General features: G+C 32.3%; 2 protein-coding genes and 2 long non-coding RNA genes across 7 annotated transcripts; 1 reads left to right on the forward strand and 3 right to left on the reverse strand.

Annotated features, from left to right (window-relative positions):
• On the reverse strand, window positions 1–18,972 carry LOC124430831 (MATH and LRR domain-containing protein PFE0570w). 4 transcript variants are annotated; one of them, XM_046977937.1, is made up of 4 exons: window positions 18,842–18,972; window positions 6,657–6,960; window positions 5,628–6,461; window positions 1–4,879 (listed from the first exon to the last, which is right to left on the reverse strand). In XM_046977937.1, exons 2-4 carry the CDS (start codon window positions 6,950–6,952, stop codon window positions 4,210–4,212), a joined length of 1,800 nt encoding a protein of 599 aa, XP_046833893.1. In that variant the 5' UTR covers window positions 6,953–6,960; window positions 18,842–18,972; the 3' UTR covers window positions 1–4,209. The 4 variants fall into 4 exon arrangements, with proteins under 4 accessions (XP_046833893.1, XP_046833894.1, XP_046833892.1 ...); XM_046977938.1 differs by lacking the exon at window positions 18,842–18,972 and adding an exon at window positions 18,302–18,437; XM_046977936.1 differs by lacking the exon at window positions 18,842–18,972 and adding an exon at window positions 17,830–17,964.
• Window positions 18,723–20,307, forward strand: LOC124430834. Its single transcript, XR_006943862.1, has 2 exons — window positions 18,723–18,863; window positions 18,932–20,307. It is a non-coding gene; the product is annotated as an uncharacterized LOC124430834 (long non-coding RNA).
• Window positions 19,790–23,373, reverse strand: LOC124430832 (aminoacylase-1-like). The gene is made up of 5 exons (XM_046977941.1): window positions 23,205–23,373; window positions 21,913–22,082; window positions 21,282–21,788; window positions 20,581–20,871; window positions 19,790–20,480 (listed from the first exon to the last, which is right to left on the reverse strand). The coding sequence occupies exons 1-5, from the start codon at window positions 23,299–23,301 to the stop codon at window positions 20,337–20,339; spliced, it is 1,209 nt and encodes a 402-aa protein (XP_046833897.1). The 5' UTR covers window positions 23,302–23,373; the 3' UTR covers window positions 19,790–20,336.
• LOC124430833 lies at window positions 22,251–23,198 on the reverse strand. Its single transcript, XR_006943861.1, has 2 exons — window positions 22,665–23,198; window positions 22,251–22,574 (listed from the first exon to the last, which is right to left on the reverse strand). It is a non-coding gene; the product is annotated as an uncharacterized LOC124430833 (long non-coding RNA).
• Window positions 23,374–23,829: the final 456 nt, after the last annotated feature.

Raw genomic sequence — 23,829 nt, forward strand, 5'->3', positions numbered from 1 at the left:
TTTTGCTTTTCTCATCTGTTTTATTATTCAAAGTTTTATTGCGATATTTACATGTTATTAATAATATGCACTAAGTCACTTGTATGAATCTACGCGAGCTTTACATTAGATTATACATTATATAGAAATGTTACAAACAGGTACAAAAACTATTCTACTTGTTTATTTTAACTTATGAACTAACAATTAACCGATTATGCAATATATTTATATATCGCATAAATGTAATCATTCTCAAAGCTATGAATATTTATATTCTTCAATTTTCGTATTTGAATACATAAAACAAAGTACACTTTTATTTATGCACATAATAATAATAATAATAAATATGTTACTTCGTTTTTATCATTATTACTTTGTAATCATATACAATCATACAAATTTATGTACGTTTATCTTTTTTTATTTAAAAAAAAAAAGAAAAAAAAAAGCGCCAAATTTAAATGAACGATAATCAGAATGATGCATCAAAGTTTTTGTACTGTCACAGAGATGTAATCAAGATCTTCGTTTGCATCAAAATTTTGATCCATTTGAGACTAATTTTGCAAAGAAAAAAGAAAAGTATCAAAATATAATTATTACTTGAATGATAACGAAATCAAGATAATTATTGGTAGTAAGATTTTGATTACAAATCTAATTCGAATTCGAATTCTTTCCTTTATTCTTCATTGATCTTCTTGATTTTTTTATTTTTACATAATTTGGCCATTTTTGGCAGTGCAATGTCATAGATACAAAATATGCAATGAAATATATTAATTGTTTAAATACCAATGTGTTCCTACTGATTATGAAATTTCTATAGATACTTCCATATCTTGATATTTTACACTTTGAATACATTATATTTTTATTAACTCGTTTACAACGTTTCTGTATCTTTTAAAATTTTATTTAAATATGAAAATGCAGTATATTTAATGTGCATCGCATATTGCTTATTTCTTTTTTTCATGGACGGTAGATATAAAATATGACAATCTATATTTCTAATTCCATTTTTTTCTTTCCATGAATCTGTATTTACGTATGTATGTATATTGCATTGCGTTTTATTTTTTCTCTACAAACATAATTCATAAAACATATTGTGTGATAAAAAAGTGTGCTTTATGGTTTATACGCACTTAACTAGTATACTTTCAAATAGAATAGTAACATATTTTTTGTTATATTATGAACTGTATTTTTCCTTTGTCCCTATTTTATCTTTGTCTAAGATACTCATTATTTCATACAACAACACACATACGTATATATTAAAAAATATTTACAATGTTATTCTATAAAAATGTTGTACGATGAAGTTTTTCAGTTTCATATGTACATATCACACATTTTTATAGCACTGTTCGTGATCGCCTAATGGGCCTAATAATTGTCTATCATACTTTTTATAATAATTATTTTTATGCAAATATAATTTTGCGAACTGAAAAATGATTAAATCATCGATCGTTATATTTAATTACAATATTTCCTAAATTCTTAACGTGAGTGTGATTAAATCTTTATATTATGCTTCTGAAAACCCTTTTAATAGAGATTAATGTGTATATAACTTTAATACGTTACTTGGAGATTTTCTACTGACATTGCAATGCTGAAAAAAATAAATAAACCGTTCAGAAAATCATTCGCACAATTATATATAGGGACGATTTTATATCGATACCATAACATATCCACGGAAAAATATGCATAAGCTAGTTCTTTGTTAATTATTAGAAATCGTTTAATGTATATTTTTCTGAAAAAATAAAATCATGAATGTACGATTAAAAATCTATTAATGTTTATTAGAAAAAAAAGAAGTATTTACAGTAATACAAATACTTTCTATACAAAATGTATCTTTGAGTCAACTAAGTCTGTCTTATGAGAAACAAAAAAGAACATCTTTGTGTGATAAAATCAAACTTGAAAGATTGGTCCCATTTCTTAATCATAAAACATACTTTATACATCTTAAAGCAAGCTTTCTATTGTATTAGTACATGATAGATTTATAATACCACGTTTGATTTTCCTAAAAATGTTGTAATACAAGTATATCAGTATTTCGTCTATTGTTATATAAATTTAGAGATAGCTCTTATTATATACAACTTATTTTGAATATAATATTACTTTTTAATTAAGTATTTTTTCAAATCAAGTATTTACCGTAGCGTAAATAATGCAAATATATAGGACAATTAGAAATCACATCTGAAAGGATAGAATTTTTCTCTAATAAATTAAAAGAATTCTATCGATTAGATACTTTACAAAGTTTGTATTAATTGATCCTACATTTGTACATTAGTGCAAAAATATCAATAAAATAATGTTAATAAATCAAAATATTAGGTACGTTGTATTATAATATTTTTAAGGAAAACTCATAAACGTGAGCTTTGTCATATCATTAATTAAAAAAATAAAAAAAAAAAAAAATAAAAAAAAAAAAAATAAAAAAATAAAAAGAAAAAAAAGGTAGTTTTGTTATACAACCTAGCATTATTACTTGCAAGATGTATATACAATATTAAAATCAATTACTGATATGCCATATCTATTGTCAATATAAAAATTTCAATAATATTCTGAAAAGCTATGAAATCTCAATTTATATACTTTTTATACGAATAATCAAGTTGTCAATTGAATATTGTTCTAAGTTGAGAAAGGAACATTTTTCTACAATTAAATAAAAACTAAGAATACGATTACTGTTATACTTAAAAACAAATCAGGTATACAATTCCCATCTGCTTATTCTATAAAAAAATTTTTTCTTTCTGACCATTCCATAGCTGTCGTCTTTGTACTCTACCTAAATGTGATACTACGTAATCTTATGTTTTTTCAGGTATATAATTGCAGAAACATTTACAATTATTATTTATCTCAGAAATGTATAAAAAGTATAATACATCAGTCTGGCCAACATAACAATGACCAAATACTTATTAATCTATGTTACATTTTTTTTCGTTTTTTTTTTTTCGTTTCAAATATAGTCATAGTTACAAAATATAAACAATGATAATGCTGATGATACAGATAAAACGTTATAAATTACCGCATTCGAAACTCATTTTTTTTTACCATAATGTTCAGTTATATATAATATAACAGTTTTTTAATATAAACGTAATGTTGTTTGTTATTATTTGTTTTCTCAATACACCTTTTTTTATTAGACATATAAAATTGCAAAGCAATACATATATTTTTGCAAAAAGAAAAAAGGAAAAAAAAAAAGAAAAAAAAAAGTAAGAACTACGATAAGAAGGATACGTCAAAAATTAGAGAAGATATTTTGAAATTTTCTATGGTGCTAGAACGATAGAACTATACGTGTATAGAGATTACAGAGAAACAAGATCGGTACATATACTATTCGCAATAATATTAAACGGAAGTTTGTGAAATCATTCAATGAATTTGGAAGATCTTCATATGTAACTATATATCTTATTATAGTTACTAATGCAGTGTGTAAAGTAAATACGATATTTATGATAGCGCTAATTCATGAGCGCATACTATCTATACAATCTAAAATGCATGACATATATACTACTAAGTTTGTTACATAAATTACTAAAGTTTTAAATCTATAACTCAATATTTTCGATCATATAAAAGCTAACATGTTAAACTGATATAGTGGGATATATACCACTTTGCTTGTTATACTTTTCATCATCATATGTACACTATATAGTACTGATGTTGTTTGTTGCGATTGCGTCTACTCACAATTTTACTTGGTAATTGAGGCATGACAAAAAAGTATTTCCATGCACACATATCGTAATATATATAAAAATTATAACTTTTATAATCTTATAAAGTTTACATTATATTAAAAATTAAATAATTATTATGAGCAAAATGATGTGCTATATCGAAGATCATTTATATCGATTAACAATGAAAAGAATTCAAAAGACGTATAATAATTATAAATCAATTATTCTACTAAAGCTTTTGAACTTTTTTCATGGATATTATGATATACGATATAGAAATCCATCTTAAACTCAACTCATAAGATCGTCATACTGCATAAAATTTGACGCACTTTTAATTTTTCTCCTTTATTTTGTTCTATGCGCATGAAATGTTTTTATCGAAACCTCTGAAAAATGGGTATATAATACTTATAGATACATTTATCCTTTTCAATATGTTAAATAATATCTAAATTTATTCAATTTTAAGAAAAGATTCTGCTGTGGTTCCAGCCCTTAATAGTAAAGGCGCTTTTCTTCGAGAAGTAGTTACTGGTTGATATACGTAATTTCCTTGTATCGCACCCGTTAGAGTTTTCTGCTTTTTTGTACTAGGACTTAATTCATATTCAATTGCCTCCTGTTTAGTAATGTTTAATTGCATGTGTAAAGCATCTTTATTATCCTCTATGTCAATTTCATCATAAAGTTGTTCCGTTATGTCAACGTCGCAATCCTGGCTACTTTCATCGTAACTATCTGTAACCGAATTAGCTGCGATATGACTGTGTATAGATTCATCATAGACAGCATTTTCTTCTGCAGTCTCATCGCCAGAACTTTCTGTTTCTTCCGACATGTCACCACTGCCAGCATACTTCATCTCTCCTCTTTCAAGTAATTCTAGATGATCCGGATATATCATCGCCTTCTTAATTGCTAATGGATCCTTCCTTGACCATTTCTGGACTTCTTCATCCATTTTCGCTATCTTGGCTGGATTAATTGCCCACAAACAGCCTTTTCTTTGGTTTCCATTTCCAGCTGGTTTCTCAATTTTTTCGAAACATTTATTCAACGAAAGATTATGCCTCACAGAGTTCTTCCAACCATTTGGTGCAGTTTTAAAATATGGAAAATGTTCGCTGTAACATAAATATGAAAGTTTTAAAAATACGTTTAGCCATGTTGCTTGGTAAAATGAACGAAAAGATTAATGCGAATTTTTTATAAATAAAACATAAGAAATAATTTTACTTTAAGAAATCCCCAACAGGATAATGAAAAAAAAAGGAAAAAAAAAAAGAAAAAGAAAAAAGAACATATTATATTTCTTTTATAATATTATAAATAAAAACATCAATTCATACGTTTAATATAAAAATACGCTTCAGGAAGGGGAACATAAGAGTTTATTTGAAACAATCGTAAGTCCACGAAAATCGTAAAGGATAAACAAAGAGTACCGCCTATAGTTTCTAGGGGGACTGTACCCTGACATGCACCTGGTGCTCCAAGGGCCCCATACAAAATGGCAGCTCCCCCCTTATAACCTGGGAATAAAGGAGAGAAGACAATACTTTCTCCCTTCGTTCCCCGAACACGAGGAGAGAAGAGAAGAGGGGAGAGGGGAGGAGAGGGGGAAGGGAGGGGTAGTACCCAACCCTTGTCTTTCCGGCCAAATGGCTGAAAATAAGCGATCTGGGACTTTGTTTGTTGAACGAAAGTCTTTCTCTTTTGTTAACATTCTTTTTTCTATGTTCGCACTATTAACCATTATCCTTAGTTTTTTTTCATTTAAATATATTATAAAAATAATACGGTTAGCTTTCATATATTTTAATGAGAAAGAATGAAAACGATATAACGAAATAAATTTTGTTAGTGACTTACCACATAAAGTTGTAAATTTCTGAAACCGGCAGGGAGCCCGTTTGACTATTTTTCAAGGCCATTGCGATCAAGCAAGAGTAAGAATACGCAGGCTTCGGATAAAGCTTGTCCTCGTAATCGGACAAATCAAATTCTTTATTAATCGTTGAGATTGCTGGGGATGAAGTCGTGCTGACGTGAATGTTGTTATTGTAAATCTGCTTCCTAACATGCTGCGGTTGTTGTTGATTCGGTTGACTCTGCAGGACTTTAAAATTTTGTACCCTTATGCCGGATATAGTATTGATTTTCGGTGACAAATGAGCCTTCGTTATTTGAGGTGATATCGTTTTAACGGCAGTATTTACCGGTATCGTAGTAGACGCCTTTGCTTTTAAAATCGGAATCGTCCTCGTTAATTCCTGCTCATCCTCGGTGTCCTCCTCAGTTTCCGTTATATCATTTTCATACTGTTCGATTTCCGTATCGATCTCGTTATAATTTTCATTATCATTATCATTGTCATTATCATTATCATTATCATTATCATTATCATTATCATTATCATTATCATTATCATTCTCGTTATCATTTTCATGATCGTTTTCGTTTTCATTCTCGTTTTCGTTATCATTATCATTGTCGTTCTCGTTGTCATTCTCGTTATCATCGTCATTTTCTACCTCGTTCTCAACGTCTATTTTCTCCTCTTTAACGTCTATCTTTGGCGAGAAAGAAAAGTGCCGTCTGTTACTATTTGGTGTAGGACTGTGGATGGCCATGTGGGGCATTACCGAATTGGGGTTCACCATAATGGAGGCAGCATCGCCGCCACTCAAATCGAAATTGAAATTGCTGCAGAAAAACGAAGAAGAAAAACTCTGTGAGGAAATGGAAGTGGTGTCTCCTTTCGATCGATTCGAGGATCGTCTCATACCGATCTCGTTTCGTGTTTTATCGTAATCATGTCATCGTTATCGTTATTATCATGATCATCATCGTCATCGTCATCATCATCATCGTCATCATGATCATCATCATCATTCATACCTGTTAGAGCTATTGCTGTTGCCGTTGAGCAAACTGGTGGAACCGAACCATCCGCTGAGATCGTTGTCACATCCAACCGGATTGTCGTCCAATTCTAACGGCGACAAATCACCGAAATTGAAGCCAAGATCTGCGTGGCCACCGATTACCCCTTCGATCTCGCATTTGATGTCGACGTCGAGCATTTCCTGAAGTGAAAGACTATCGGTGCCCAGGTAGTAATCCATAGCGAGCCAAGGGTCCCTCGATGGTCCCTGATCCAGCCCAGTACCGCGTCTACTCTCTGTATCCAACATTCACCTGACTGAAAAGAAAAGAAAATACATGTTTATAAAAAGAAAAAAAAAAAATTATCAAATCTCTATTGGTTGCAGCTTCTTAAATCGCCCAAGTCAAATTAAATAAATCAATGAAAAATTCAAAGAGACGTCATGGTGGTAGATATATCAGGGATTAGAAATATAAAAACAAAGTTCTATCTTCCTACCGACGTCGTTTTCCAAGGGCTGTCATATATACCAGTCGAGTAAATGCCAAGCACTCCTCGAGCCATTGACCGAAGAAGAAAATAATACTATATTCGATCCCAAGTACAGTGCAAGAATCATCTAATCACGCTAATGTATATATACATATATACGTATATATGCATTATATATATGTCTATATCTTTCATATATATATATATATATATATATATATATATATATATATATATATATGAAATATATCTCTTTCTTTTTTAGAAATATATATATATATTTCTAAATTTTACATTATTTAAGTCTCTGTCAAGTAAAAACATCAACAAATGAGAGACAACAAAACAACAACGACAATTTTACTCGGAAGTAGAAATTCTTATCGAGATAAACAATACGGAACCATTCGATATTCGAAGTGATTCCACGAGAGACGAGGCTAATAGATCCTCGATTATGTGTCCGTAAGCATGACCTCGCGTGCGGCAATCCGTACGTGTGTGTGTATCTGTATGTGCGCGCGCGCTAGCATCACACGTTTACTAGTTCATCGTAGGCTGGGACGTAATACGTGAGTCCTCTCTTTTTCTTTCTCTATATTTCTGTCTGTGTATATATATATATGCGCGTACACGAGGGTCTTGAACCCACAAGCGACTTGTGGGTGTGACTGACTCATAGTATTATAGTCGATTTACTATAGAGCGCGCGTGGACTCTCGTAGTAAGCCTCCCCCCTTCTTTTCTCGTTCTACGGTTCGCTTCCCTTCTCCCTCGAGTGAGAACGAATGAGAGAAAAGGAGTGGGGGCAAAAGAAGAAGAGGAACGAAGCGGAGAGGGAGAGCTGGTCGGGAAGGGGAGAGAATTACGAGTTGCCCGCACGATCGTGACTGTATTCCCTCGCGAACGTGTATTATTTTGTATGGCCTAATGTGTGCACGGGAGATGGGAGGGAGAGGAGAAGAAAAAAGAAACGGGAGAGGGAAAGAGAGGTTATGTTCGCTCGAGTATAAACTGTACGTACGTATGTACGTATATATGATGTGCGACCGATGATAATATAACGAGGCTTGTAACACATATATAAACAAATTATATTGCTGACACACGACTGAAGAAATAGAAAGATAGAGAGATAGAGACAGAGATAGAGATAGAGATAGAGATAGAGATAGAGATAGAGAGAGAGAGAGAGAGAGAGAGAGAGAGAGACAGACAGACAGACAGACAGAGAGAGAATTGATCCCGTACGAAGACCCACCAACGCTCATCATACTACGAGATGTTCTCATTATAATAACAATCGTTGTTGTATTGTACGCGCGCGCGCCTGTGTAGGGCAAAAATATAATTTGCATAATTCTTACATATTATAATCATTGCTAACTCTTGATAAAACGATTTTTTCATGTTACGGTAATTTGAATTTCCCGCCGATTAGAAGGCCATGTTGTAATGAACTTTCTGAATTTCCCGCCATATTTCGCGAGATAAATGTTTCTAAACAGAATTGTGATGCAGTATTTACAAGCTCGTATAATGTATCTATTACTACATAATAATAACAATAATAATAATCATAATCATAATCATAATAATAATAATAATAATAATAATAATAATAATCATAATAATAATAATAATAATAATAATAATAATAATAATAATAATATTGAGTTATTTTTTTCTCTTTTATAGTCGAAATTGAAGTATAAGTATCGTATAAACGGATGAGAGATCATATGTGAACGACGATGATGAATTGACGTAAGCAGTTGCCGTTGGTGTTTGTATCAAAATGAACAGTCGTCGTTTCATATTCTCACATCTGCATTCCAAGGAATATATAAATATATGTATATATATATATACGGTCGGATATACGGTCATATAAGCACCACTCGCTATGTTCTATCCGAAGTACAAGCTTTCTTGATTGTCCATAATTATCCTCAAGCGACGAATACTTAGTACATTCTTCTACAGTTGCACACGTTCTTTTTCTCATATATATATACATATTTATACATATATATACACACATATACGATATGCGTGTGATGTGTGCGCGCGTGCGTCCATTTGTGTTCCCCTTCTATAAGAAGTCGTTCTTTCTTACTCATAAAAAATGTCATTCTGACCAAACCACCCTATGATCGTTGTTGATCGTTGAGAAATCTTAATCGAACTTTTTTCTTTAGCGAATAAGAAGATTCTAACTCAAAGTTTAATATACGATCTTTTCAGGATGTATGGACTGGTTAATATTGAATGCTTTAAATAGAATCACTCTGCTGATAGGATGAGGTAAAACTATCGAGTGTCCGTGGCTGTTATATATTGAAGAGAACGCAAGAAGATCTTCCTACTTTTTAATGATGTTCTTTTTAATAGCATTTCTTTTTTCAATCTGTCCATTAAACGAAATAGAGAGAGAAAAACTTTGGATTATTTATAATTGTTAGTATAAAATAAAATTAAAAGTTTTTTTTTCTTTTTTTCTTTCTTTTAAAAAAAAATCAACATTACATTGTAATGAAAGTTCTTCAGAGAGCACTTTTTTTCCCTATCTTTTAAGAGAAAAAGAGAAAGAAAAAAGATAAATATTGAAAAATATAATCATTAGTTTAGATTTGAAAAAAGAATGAAGAAAAAACAGCAGTACATTGTAGTTAAAAAAAAAGAAGAAAGAAATGGAAAAAAAAATCAGTGAAGAAGATACTTGAAAGACAGAGAGAGAGAGAGAGAGAGAGAGAGAGAGAGAGAGAGAGAGAGAGAGAGAGAGAGAGACACTCAACAGAATTAGAGGACATCATGAGAAAAAGCAGACACGTTGAAGAAAAAATTATGTCTGTTTTGCCGCTGTTGTTCCTAGTATATATATTATATGTCACAGCAGTGTCAAATTCTCATATACGAAAGCCTCATAGTTGTTTCTACTGCTTTCTTGGAACGTATAGATAGTTCGTCGAACAATGTAACAAAATAGAAAGTGAAATCTATTTGCGTAAGATAGTAATGCTGTGCTCTCACATGTTCCTTTTCTCTCTCTCTCTCTCCCTCTTTCATTCTATCTCTCTCTCTCTCACTCTCTCTCTTTTTTGTTTTTCTCAAATAATTTGCAAAATCGTTATATGTAAAGATACATAGGAACGTAAGTATCAACTTTGATTCGTTAACTTCGTAGTGAAACGATCAGATGACGTTGTCTTTCCATTTTACCATTATAGTATATGTATATACAGGCAGCCAGTGCGGGCGTACATTATGAGGGCTCGAGTTCCAAGAAGGGACTCGAAACGATAGACGATCCTAAAAGACCCTGGGAGCTATTCAACCTGAAATCCTTCACAGGTCATAAAGGGGCCTCTTCTCTATCTATCTTTCTATCTCTCTCTCGCTTTCTTTTTCTCTTTCTTTGTGCGTGTTCGTTCCTTCCTGTTCGTTCGAGGCTATTCAAAAAAAAAAAAAAAAAAAAAAAAAAAAAAATAAAAAAAAAATAAAAAAAAAAAGGACAACCGTGTTTTTGACACGGTCCCAACAAACTTGAATATATTTCTGATACTTTTCGTCGATCACGTTACGGTGTCAGGTATACGAGAGAAAACGGCGGCCATTTTATTTCCACTAACGAAAATTAGAAACTTCTTCGCGAATGATGTAAAAAAAATACATAAAAAAAAAAAAAAAGAGAGAGAACAAGTAATCGTGTCCTTCACAAAAATAGATATAAAAAAAAAAGAAAAAAGAAAGACAGAAAGAAACGTAGAAATATTAGAAGGAAGGTGCTATTAGCTCGTACGAGCGAGTAGCCAATTTGAACGAGCATATTTCGACGATTTACGAGATTTCCCTTTCACGATGCTTTCGAAACCGTATAAGTACGAGCCTCGAAGAGACCGATGTGCTTCTACTACTACTCCCTACTCTCTATTCCCTACTATACTACTATTACTACTACAAGAACAACAACACGGTGGTCTCTTGACGAAACGTTTGCACAGCGTTCATGACAGAATCTCGATGCTATCTCCGATAAAATAGAAACAACGAGGAAGAGGAGACAAGAGTAGCAACAGAAGGCAGACACAAACAAACAGGCAGGCAGACAGACAGACAGACACAAACAGACAGCAGAGAAATAAAACAAAAGTAACAAAGAAAGAAAGAAAAAGAGAGAAAAATAGGAACGGATGTAACGAAGGGGGGAAAAGAAGATGGTGAATGTGACAAAGAGAATGAAATATATATATATATATATATATATATATATATATATATATATATATATATATATATTCATTCGAGGCAGTAAAACGGGCGATGCCGATGACGGATGGAAAATAATTTATTGTAAAAATCGAATGGGGAGAAGAGAAGAGAAAAGAAGAGAAGAAAAGAGAGAAGGAGAGGGGTGGAGAGGGAAAGGGAGGGTACCGCGTACACCCGAGGGACGAGAGCGGACCTTGCGTGAGCGCGAGCGCGCGCAGAAAGGTGGGTTTCTTTGTGGATCGCGAGAACCGGTTCCATTCGAAGCACGAGAAGGCTTATGAAGCGAACCAAATGTGAATCGTCGCCGCGTTGCTCTTCTAAGCGAATGCCATTTTCGCCGATCTGAGAAAAGCGATATAGTAAATATATATTATATATATTTATATGAATATATCAATTAAAATTAGAAATTAACGATTAGAAAATATTTTTATAAATAATAAATAAAATAACAGACGAAGTTAAAGCACTTGTAATAATTTAGATATTTTCCTATTTTCTATTTGCAACTATTTGGCTTATTGGAGTTTTAAATATTTTTTATTGAAAATTTATTAAAGCATATATATATATTTAATTTGTATATTTATATATTTTAGTAAAAAATAATGAAAAATCAGTAGAAAAATGAAATATATCGGACTAGTTGCGGAAAAATAACAGAAAAGATCTATAATTAGTATGAAAAATGCATTTTCTTTGTTCTCTTTACTTTATATATATAACTATATTTTATTCCCTCTCCTCAATTATTTTTCTTAACTGTATCTTCCCGTTTCACTTACTTATGTTGATGATATCGTTGCAGCTGCTAAAGGACAGTCGATGCACGACGAAAAAGTTTCATAAGAAAAAGAAAAAAAAAGAAGAGGAAGAAGAAAAAGTAAAAGAAGAAAATAAAGTCGAGAATTCGTGAAGGAAAATGAACAGCAAAAACACTCGAGACAAATTCTGAAAGAAAAATGGATGAAATTAAAGAAGAACACTGTAAATGTCCTTTCTATTCATAGTAAACTTAGGTAAAGACGTACATTTTGCCGTTCCTTTTCTTTCCTTTTCAAAAGTTTTTTTTCCTTGGAAACCTTATGGATTGTGAGCAGGTAAGAAATGAAACTTTTGAGAAAAGGGATGAGGGATGGATGGAAGAGGGGGAAAGAAAGGAAAGAATGGCCTTGGAAACCAAATAGAAAATTTCCAATATTTTCAACGAATTTCTGTACGATCTCGTCGATGTTATCCTGTATAATTATTTTATTATTAATCGTGATAACATTTAGACGAAGAAACGATTTCCATTATCTAAATGCATACTGGTGGTAACAACCATGAAAATGTATGTCAGGATATATCGATTACTTTCTATTTTAGGAAAGGGAGTAAGGAGAGGATTACTTGGTGCATCGCACGTCGTTATGTAAAATAATCGACTTATATATAAAGATATATACGTAAATACGTACCAAGTAAAACTACCTAGAGTATTTTAAAAATCAATTACTTGTTTCGAAAGACTTTTGGAGTTAATGAAAAAAAAAGAAAAAAAAAAATAAAGAAAGAGAAAGAAAAAACTATAAATCTAAGTAATCTCGAAAAAGAATAATTGATCTTTAATACCATCTAGGAACATTTGGCCTATTTGTTGTATTTGTTATATCACCCTGTATTTATTACGTGATTTGTATAAAGGAATTTACGTCATTTTCCCGACCGTGAAAAGAAAAAAGAAAAAAGAAATAAAAAAGAAAAAAAAAATCCTTGATCTTTCCCATGCTTGTATCTGACACCATAGATACACTTCCGCCGATAAAATTTATGCTCGAAACTTTTTTAGACGGTGATAGCATGCTTCTAATCATGGGTAAACGTAAAACTAGTAAATATGCGTGTTTTTTTTTTTTTAACATTTCTTTCTATCTCTGTCTTTCTGTATGTATACATAAAACAGGTTCTTCATGATAAACGGGTGTGTGTGTGTGTGTGTACATATATATATATATATATATATATATATATATATATATTATACTATATTATTATACTATACATATAAGTATAATAATATATAGTATACTATAATATATATATATATATATATATATATATATATATATATATATATATTTCCGCATATTGCATAAAATTTCTTTTCTTTCTTATATATCAGCAAAATATTCTATAAGGTCCTCCTCGTTGTATTTTTATATTTCGAATAAAAATGTAAAAGGAAAAAAAATAAAAGAAATAAAAAAGAGAAAAGAGAAAAAAAAAGAAATTGTAAAAAATAAATGGAAAGAATAGAAAATAAATGAGAAGAAATGAAAAGAAGTACGATTTTAATAGCGAAGAGTGCACTGGTAATATTCTAGGGATATAATGTACCGTGACTATGAGACGGTATATACAGGCTCGTTCAAATAACAATGCATTTCTTCGAATTCTTTCTTTATCGCTCCCACACTGCATATTCATTTACCGCTCTCAAGCACAGCATATGCTATTTATCCAAAAGCGGACCGGTTATTCTACATCCTTCTTTCTATACGAGCATATCTAACTGCAATAAAACTTTGCATGGAAATGAGACTGTTGGCTCGGTTCAATAGCTCTCTAATACCGTTAGAACAAATACATTCTCTAAGCTACTTTCATTCGAGACAAACGAAATGTTTCCTTAAATATTTAATTTATTCTTTATCAGAAAATATATATATATATATATATATATATATATATATATATATAAATGATATATTTACGTGCGAGATTAAAACGAGAAAATATACTTGTGTTTGACTAGAGTAGTATAGAACACAATGATCTTCAACAACGGCGCCACTTATGAAACACGCTCGAGTTCATTAACATCGAACTCTTCCAGCGTTACGAAGTCCGAGCCTTTTCCATTCCATTACAAGGAAGAGAATAAATTCTAACAAATATAATCTGCTTCAAATCTTGACTATAAAATTTCAAAGAATATCTCACGTATAATGTTATCATTCTAAAGAAGACTAATAATACTCTTTTGCCATTAAATTATCTAAATAATTATTCGAGGATAATCATGATTGACATAGCATATTTTAGTGAAATTGTTTAGCTAAAATGTTTCTTTTTATTTCCTTTTGTTTTCGAAATAATTAAAATTTCAATAAATGTATATAAAAAAAATAAAAAAGTAAACAAATATATACATATATATATATAAATATAAATAATACTTTAAATTTAATTGAAAATTTTAATAAAAGTAATGGAAAAATTAAGTTCGATCCATGATTGTGACAATAATAACAAAAATCAATAGTAATAATAATAAAAAGAAGAAATAATAGTAATAATAATAAGAAAAAGAAGAAAAAGAAAAAAAGAAGAAGAAAAAGAGGAAGAAAAAGAAGAAGAACGAAAATAACAACAATAATAATAATGACAAGAGATACACGGAGAAAACAATATGTGGATTTCGCGATGGACCAACCGTGGATGCGTACGACCGCGCCTTTCTAAGTCGCGTTTTCACAGAGTATCGATCTGTTATCCCCTCCACATCGAGCTTCGATGTTCGCCGTGTGTAGATATGTATATATATATATATATCTCTTTCCATATACATATATATAGATATATATGTATAAGTGTGAGAGAACACGACGTTTGCACCCTGCCGACGTCGTCCTCCAACTTCCCAATGCGCATGCGCATCGACCAGCCTACGGTGGTGTAGTTTCACCAAACCTTCCCCTTTATCCCTCTTTTACTTTAACCTCTTCCTCTTCCTCTTCACGAAATCGTTCAAATATTTCGAGAGCCCATCTTTTTTGCGTTAATACGCCACTTTAACGTTTTATTCCTTTCTATGCTTCTTATTCATAGTAAGATCACTATATCGAAATTCATGAAATCGATCGAACTCTTTAGTCGAAGAGATTATAACGTATATCTACTACGTTAATATTTAAAATGACTAGATGAGATTATTGAAAATAATCATTCGAATCGATAAAAAAATTCTGTACTACAGACTCGATTAATAATAAAAGAAAGAAAGAGAGAGAGAAAGAGAGATATCTATTTTCTTATTTTTGGTTTCCTTTTAGGTTATTTTTACCTTTATTTTTCCTAAAGTCGTTAAAATTAATACATATATAAAGTTCTTATCGAAGTTAACTCATGGAGATCCATAAACTATGATTACATCATTCTAACTAGTCGTTGGAAATCAATTTGCCCCTGTCCTCTCTCACTTCAGTTAAGTTTTTGCTTTCACCGTGTAACGGGTTCGAACATAGTAAAGGCAATTGGAATAATCGAGAACTTGGGAAATTTCCTGCTCAAATTCTATCAAAGATTTGATATGAAATAGATCGATTTATGTATATGTATATGTATATGTATATATATAATTTTTTATTTTTTCGATTATGATTTCTAGTTAATATTATTGGCAAGTACATATTTTGATCGATCTATAATAAGAAAATAAAAGATCCAAAAGCGATAGGTTAATTTGTCGTATTGCTTCATACTGAGAAGGTGTAACTTCACTGAGCTAAACTTTATCGATCGTGATCTAAAAGACCAAAAAGAAATATTTCCTAATGAATGGAGTGATTTCTAAATTATCAAGTGGCCCATTAGTACTAGACTTTGTCTGCGAAGTATATTATCAAAGTCTCGTGAAAGCTGGCCAACCCAATGTTTATCTTTCTAAGATGACTCCGAGAAGTATATAGAAAGAAATTAATGTGCTTATGATTTTATAATTACATTTAGAAATGACTTTCTTCGTTTTCATTCAATATTTACATAAAATAAATATCAAAAAAGAGGAAAGAAGAAAAAAAAATGGTAAGATTTGTCTTAAGCCAAGAAAAGAAAAGAAATCTGGCCGCCATCTTGGACCGGAAGTCGTCTTAGTAGATTTAACAGTTTCGTTTCCTCGCAAGAAACAAAAAAGAATAAAATAAAAGAATAGAAAGAGGAAGGGAAAGGGTGAAGTTTCACGGGTAGATTAGCGCGCGCGCGTATCCGCACACAGTGACAAATAATCGTTCGAGGACACGAAAGAAAGAGAGAGAGAGAGAGAGAGAGAAAGAAACGGTCAGACAGTAGATTTCGGTCGGAGTCCCTAAGATATTTCCTTCGGTGAGCATATGGCGAGGGTAGAGTTCCCAGAAGGTTCCCACGGTCAATAGTTTTCCCGGCGGCGGTAAGCGTGTTGAAAGTGCTCGAGGGTCTCCCTCGCTCTTCCCCGCAACCCTCCCCCTTCTTTACCGCCACCGATGCGCTCGTTACTGACGATTTTTACGAAAATAATGAAATATTGGTGGAAAAACCGGAAGAGAAGTCACATATAACGACTCCTTTTTCATTTTTTCCTCTATTTTTTCTAATCAGACAGATTAAAATTTATCAAAAACTATCATATATATATATATATACACACACACACACCTTATAGTAGCTTTTGTATATATAGTATCGTACATAAACATACTACGCAACAATACTTAAAAAAAAAAAAAAAAGAAAAGAAAAAAGAAAAAAAAAAAATCCAGATATTTATCGATCCATGTATTTTCTTTCTTTCTCCTCTTTTCCTTGTTCCTTGCTGTGTTGTTACTTTATACTGTTGTACAACGTTAATAGATATTTTTAAAAAAGAAAAAAAGTGTATTATTAAGAGAGATCTCGTTGCAAACGGTAAAGTAGATCGCTCGATAAGCTTTGCCTCGCATAAAATGAATCTATTTGCGCGCGAGACGACGACGAGGAGCCTCTCCCTCCCCCACCCTCGTTCTCCTCCCTCTTTTTACTCCTCTTTTTCTTCTTCTTCTCTTCCTCTTCTTCTCCAAAGCAGTCTGGACGACTGCTGCCACTATAAACTCCAGCCTTTTGTTTTAATCGATGGAACGAGAACTTCCTTTGTAATTCGTAATAATTGCAAATGATATATTTTAACTCTTCTCTCGCGACAGTTCGACGATAGAATAGAAGAAGCAATATATTTTTCTTCTTTCCATTTTTTTTTTTTTTTTTTTTTTTTTTTTCAAAATAATATAGAAATCCATTAGCTTTAAGACGGAAAATATATAAGGAAAAAAACATTACGAGAAAAAATTTTAAAAAATATGTACATAATTTAATGATTTCTATCCTTTTTTTTCCTTTCTTTCGTTTTTTTTTAATTATGAACGACATTTTTTATCGATCGCGCGTTGCTTTTCTCGAGAATAATACGAATTGTATAAACATCGTATATGTACATTCGATAAGTATAATTGAAAATATTTTAATTGTGACCAAGAAAAATAAGAAATAATATATCGTGAGACGCGAGTTGTATGGAATCATTTGAAAAGAAAGAACGATCGACGGAGGAAGAAAAGAAGACGATCGAACAAACCTATTCGCACGTACATTTTCTAAGAAGACGGTCTAACGTCTTCCCGCTCAATTTTACACTCCTACACATTGTGAATCACTCATTCAGGTCTGTACGATCATACATATACGCAATATATGATGATGGTGTAGTTGGTAATGGTAGTAGTGATGACGGTAACGACGAGGACGATGACGGCGGTGGCAGCGACGACAACGACGACGGCGGCGGCTGCGGCGACAAAGGTGGTGGTGGTGGCGGTGGCGGCGGAGGCGGTCGACACGATTGTTTATTCTCGGTTGCTCGGTCGCGCTGCGTTTACGGTAAATAAAACGGTTGCCATAACAATGAGTGTAACTAAAGAAAGGCACGGCCGAATTCGTAGAGCGCGGCAAAAATGCCCGCGCTTACTCGAGATTATTTACACTTTAGGAGGAAGAGGGTGGTAGAAAAAAGAAAAAGAAAGAGACAGAGAGAGAAACGAAAAAAAAAGAAAAATACACCAACCGTATAATAAAATATTTTAGGTCGATGAAGATTCATTCGAAGGGATTCATCACTGAAAAAAAAATCCGATAAAATTAACTCGTTCGATTTCGTAAGAAAATAGCGCGAAAATTTGTTTATCAGCTTTAAAGAACGTTTACGAATCGACGTATTTGTTATTTGGATTTTTGAAGATCTACGTGATCGAATATAAACACGATTCTTTTTCTAAGACACATTTGGCGACTCCTCCTTATATCTTGTAATATCGCCACGCGAGACACAATCCAAAGCTTTCCACACAACACTTCGCAAGCAAAAACGACTACACGACAACGACGACGAGGACGACAACGACGACGACGACAACGACGACGAGGACGAACACGACGACGACAGTGGTGGCGGCGGCGACGGCGGCAGCGACGACGGTGGTAGTGGCGACGGCGACGGCGACGGCGACGACGACGACGACAACGGCAGTGGCGGGCCGGCCACACAAAATCATTTTCCTTTTTGTCTCCTATCTTCAAGGATGAGATTACAGGAATCTTCACTTACCGTATATTCGACGATCCTCGAAGTACGTCGTCCACTCAGCGAAACACCACTTTCACACATATATTTACTTGGAAATTATGCGATTTTCAGCAGCGACCATGTATAAACGAACACCGACACAGGGCCCCCTTTACGGAACTGAAGTAACGTTGACGGTAGGCTCATGAACAAAGACCACGCACGATTTCAAATCTCGTCCCGCCTATTGGCCGGCCAAAGTCACGTGACGCGGCCTAGGCCATACTCATTGGTCGGTACGCTTCGTTCGCGAGGATGTTTTAAATGCTACACCATTTGCACATGGCTGACAAAGGAATTTACGCGAGATATCTTTTTAGACTTTGTTATGACTTCCCAAAGATTTTTTTGACCTCGAACATTCGGCCTAGCGATTATGTTAAATCCTTCGCTTGATAACACCCACGAAAATCTCCAAACGATCGGCACGAATGACAGAAGTGGCAGCATGTTTTTCTTCCATTTTCCCCCTCCCCGCCGCAAGAAAATGGCCGAGTCCATGCACGAAGAAAAAATTCTTCTTACTCCTGATTAATAAATTATTTTGATATTTCGAGGACCGTCCGAGGAAGTTATTATTTTTAAACACTATCACACGAAATATCATTCACAATTTTCATCGTTACGTTGATAAAATAATTGAGACAAAGTCGAAGAAGATGGACGAGTCTATTACTTTGTTAGAGAGGGATGGTTGGCATATGGTTAACAATGAACCCACTACGTACGACAATGGCGGGAATACACATTTGTGCGCACCGATATATCGACTTCTAGATCAACAAAGGATACTCGCGACACTATCACCGATCGTTTTATCCAATTAAACTGGCACAAATAAATCTGGAGGAATAAGACGATGACTTTTTGCGCAATTTTACACAGATAATAAAGTCGGCATCCTTTGATACTGCTGAGGTCAATGGGCGGTTCCTTTAACATACCTTTTGTATATTTTCGATCAACTTGTATAACATCGACAAATTATGATGGCCAGTAATATTTTCACAATTTTTCATCTGTGTATAAAGATTAACATTTATATATTATAAATTATTTCACATTACATTAAGATCGACTACTACTTCTTCTTGGATGAACAAATACATATAGATTTATATATACATATATATTACTTTTTCGTTGATCTATCTTTATATTAATTTATTCAATATTTTCATTTCATCGCTCTATAATTTATCTTGTTCAATTATTTGTATTTTCTTCTCCCTCTTATGAGAATATTATTACTCGCATTGTCTGCTTTTTTTTATGTGCTATGGGTTTTCATTGATTTCTCATTCCTCTTATTCTTATAGAACGATTTTCTCCTCTGATACGCATCATAAAATATATAAATCTTTCGTTTATCATAACAATTGATTCGTATGATTATATATTAATTTGTTATTGCACTTTGGTTATACTATGGATATACCTCAATGACACCATATCGTTGAATCGTTCGATATTGCGCTCAAACATTTGCAACTGCTGGTATTATTTTCATATATATTTCTATTCCATGTAAAAATATATCTTTGTTCAAATATTCATCGTGATCGTGAAGAAGTATTTTCGTTTTATTCATTGGCGAGAAACAAATTGCTGGTATACCAATCTATATATATAAAACAATTAAATAAGTTTCTTTGTTTTTCCTTTTAGAAATATATGCTCTCTATATTTGAAAAATAAAAAAAGAAAATTGTTATACGTACAGATCTTACATAACGACTATCAGTTCCACCTGGAAAAATACCTATTTGTAGAGTTATACCCAAGCTATCGCAGGTATTTTTAAATGCGATCCAAAACGGATTAGTATCATCCAATTTGGTATTCTCAACTTTCGGATTTTTTTGTTGGAACGTGTAAAACACACCTTCTCCGGCTTCTTTGCACCATTCTTGGATCATAGCTTCAAATTTATCATGATCCACGGACGGATCCAGTCTTATATCAAATGTGGCAGTCAATTCGCTTGGTATAACATTTGTTTGCACTCCACCCTGTAAAAAACATGTATTTAATTAGTAACTGAATTCTCATATAAATTAAATGCAAGATAATATATAAAAAGGAAAACAAAAAAAAAGCACAAATATATGTGTAAAAATATAAAGAAAATAATCAATGCGAATACTCAATATACATAAAATACTTACGCGGATTGTAAAAATCCTAATGTAATAGACATGTAAACATAGAAATATTTATTGAGCAATAAATATATAAATATATAAAATCAATTGAAATATTATAAAATTGAAAGCAAATTGAAACAATGCTAATAATTGAATAACAATTTATATTCTATTACTTCAAAGAAATTTAGTTGATATAAATAAAATTGATATAAAAAAAGTTGATACAAAAAAATTTAATACAAAAAAGAATGTTAATAAGAGTTGAAATATACCCTCAATTGAGTTAGATTCACTGATGTTACATCGCCAAGTTGATATTTGGTAGTATCTTTTAATTTTTCCTTTTCCGATGCTCTAAAGTCCATAAACCGATCAATTATAACTCTGATTTTTTCTCCAGAATTATTATCTAACATTATAGATCCATGTCCTGCAATTCCTGTACAATGTATTTCTACGTGCCAGATAGATCTTTCACCATAAAACATGTAGAATGTTTCAGTAGGAGAAGCAACCCCTTCGTCGAGTGCAAAACCAATATTTAAAGCCTTGAAATCTTTTGTGTGCACAAACTCCTTCATACCAAGTTTACCGCCTATTTCTTCATCTGGTACAAAGGAAATGTGAATTGTTCTCTTGAAACGTTGATTAGACATTTTCATACGTCTTACAGCTTCCAGATATTGTATTCCAACACACTTCATGTCTTGGCTGCCACGTGCATAGATGTTTCCTTGTTCATCCATATGAGCACTGAAAGGTGGATATGTCCACTGATCCTATAACATGCATTTAAATAATTAGCAAAAAAATTGAGCGATAATTTATTCACAAATTTAAATGGACAATAATTTAATGAGCTTTATAATTTCATAATATTTTCTAACAGTTAATATTACTTACCTCAAAAACAGGCACTACATCCATATGACTATTCAAGAGAATGGCTGGTTTGTTCGGTTCCGTACCCAACCATGTGAGAACCACAATGGGTTTTCCTGGATGTACATGATATACTTGGACTGGTAAATCAAGAGACTTTGCCTGATTGCGTAAGAATTCAACACAAGCATCTGTAATAAAATATGTTCATATACATATACATATACATATACATATACATATACATATACATATACATATATATATATTATATATATATATACACACACATGTATATGTACATGTACATGTATGTGTGTGTGCGTGTTTGGTTAAATGAAAAAAAAATGTTCTTGTGGTAATTAATTCAACTTGTTTATTTATTAAGAGATTTAAACAATCTCCCTGTTGACCGACTGTCAACAAAGTCACATAAAAAAACGTTATCTTACAAGCGACAGCTGAAAAAAGATTTACAAATATCCATGACTGATCTGAAATAATGTATACCAGACAATTATCTTATCACTGTTTATATTAAGATTACATTTTGAATTCATTTTATGTTTTGATCAATTTACCCAGCTATTCGTTGCTTCAGACTATACATTCACAATATATCTTGCACCAATAAAAAATTTGAGGAATGAGAGAATATTCTGTTATCTGCATAATGTAACTTCCTAAATAAAACCGTTATATAAATTGCAAATAATAAAATTAAGATAAAAACCATCTGAATAACATAGAATCTCAATGATGAAAGAGTTTACCTTGTGCAGTCTTTCACGTGATTGAAAAGATACTTTTGACGAGTAAAATATATAAGAGACATTTGAAAAAATAACGTAGACTTACTGGGAATCCTCTGGTCGAAAATTATAAAAATAGAAATATAATTCTGTATTGGGTGGGGCATATACAATGGCTCGATAGCGTCTGAGACGCTACGCCGTTTCGCCGAATTCAAAAATACCGGTTAAGAATGGTTCATTAGAATTCGATGTTGGAATATCAATCAATAGAAAAGTAAAACGACATTATACGTGCCTTCATATGATTAATAAAAAATTCAATTTGCTTCAAGAGGAAACGCATCGTTGAGCGACCCCATTCACGTAGTAAGTGAGAGATATCACCACGCGAGAGAGACATTAGCACAATTTACAAATCATTTCTGATTCGTACTCGATCGGTTTGACTTTTACAAAAGAAGGTGATCGATAAAAAGAAAGAAAGAAAAAAAGAAAGAAAGAAAAAAAAACCCTAATAAATTTATACGCCGTTAGAAATGTCATTAAAATATCACTTACCATAATTAATATTCGGTTGGACCGATGGTATTCGCAAATACTCCCGAAAATTCTCTACAGCTGTTGCATCCAGCTGAGACTGAGACGACAGAGACATTGCCTAGACTGCTGATCACCGCGTTGGACGCTTCTGAATGCGACTGTCACAGCAGACGCTCGCAACTTTTCTCCTCCAATTGCTGGAGCTTATAACCGATGACGTCAACTGCTTTTGATCAATCAAATTGCAGATACGTAGTAGCGGGTTAAATGGTTTCAATTTTAAATGGGACATCCGTTCGCATTCGAGAATTAGATCGAATTATTTTCTCATGTGATATCAAAATGATATAATATTTTCAAACGTTCTCGCGTCTATTTTTTATCTATGAAAATTAACAAGAACTTTTTTTCAAAAATACTTTTCAATCGATATGAGACTACATATATATGTCAATAGAATATACTATTAGTTGAGAGAATTTACTTTTTGCACACGTTACATTACCGATATTATTGTAAAGTTATATCTATATACTTCGCGTCATGACATTAATTACAATTTATGGTATGTAATACAAAGTCGCGTATTTTATCTATTACGAATTCATCTCGTCATTGTTGATTTAAGTGGCCTTTTAGCATC

This window comes from Vespa crabro, chromosome 19, assembly GCF_910589235.1.
Source record: "Vespa crabro chromosome 19, iyVesCrab1.2, whole genome shotgun sequence".
Taxonomy (NCBI): domain Eukaryota; kingdom Metazoa; phylum Arthropoda; class Insecta; order Hymenoptera; family Vespidae; genus Vespa; species Vespa crabro.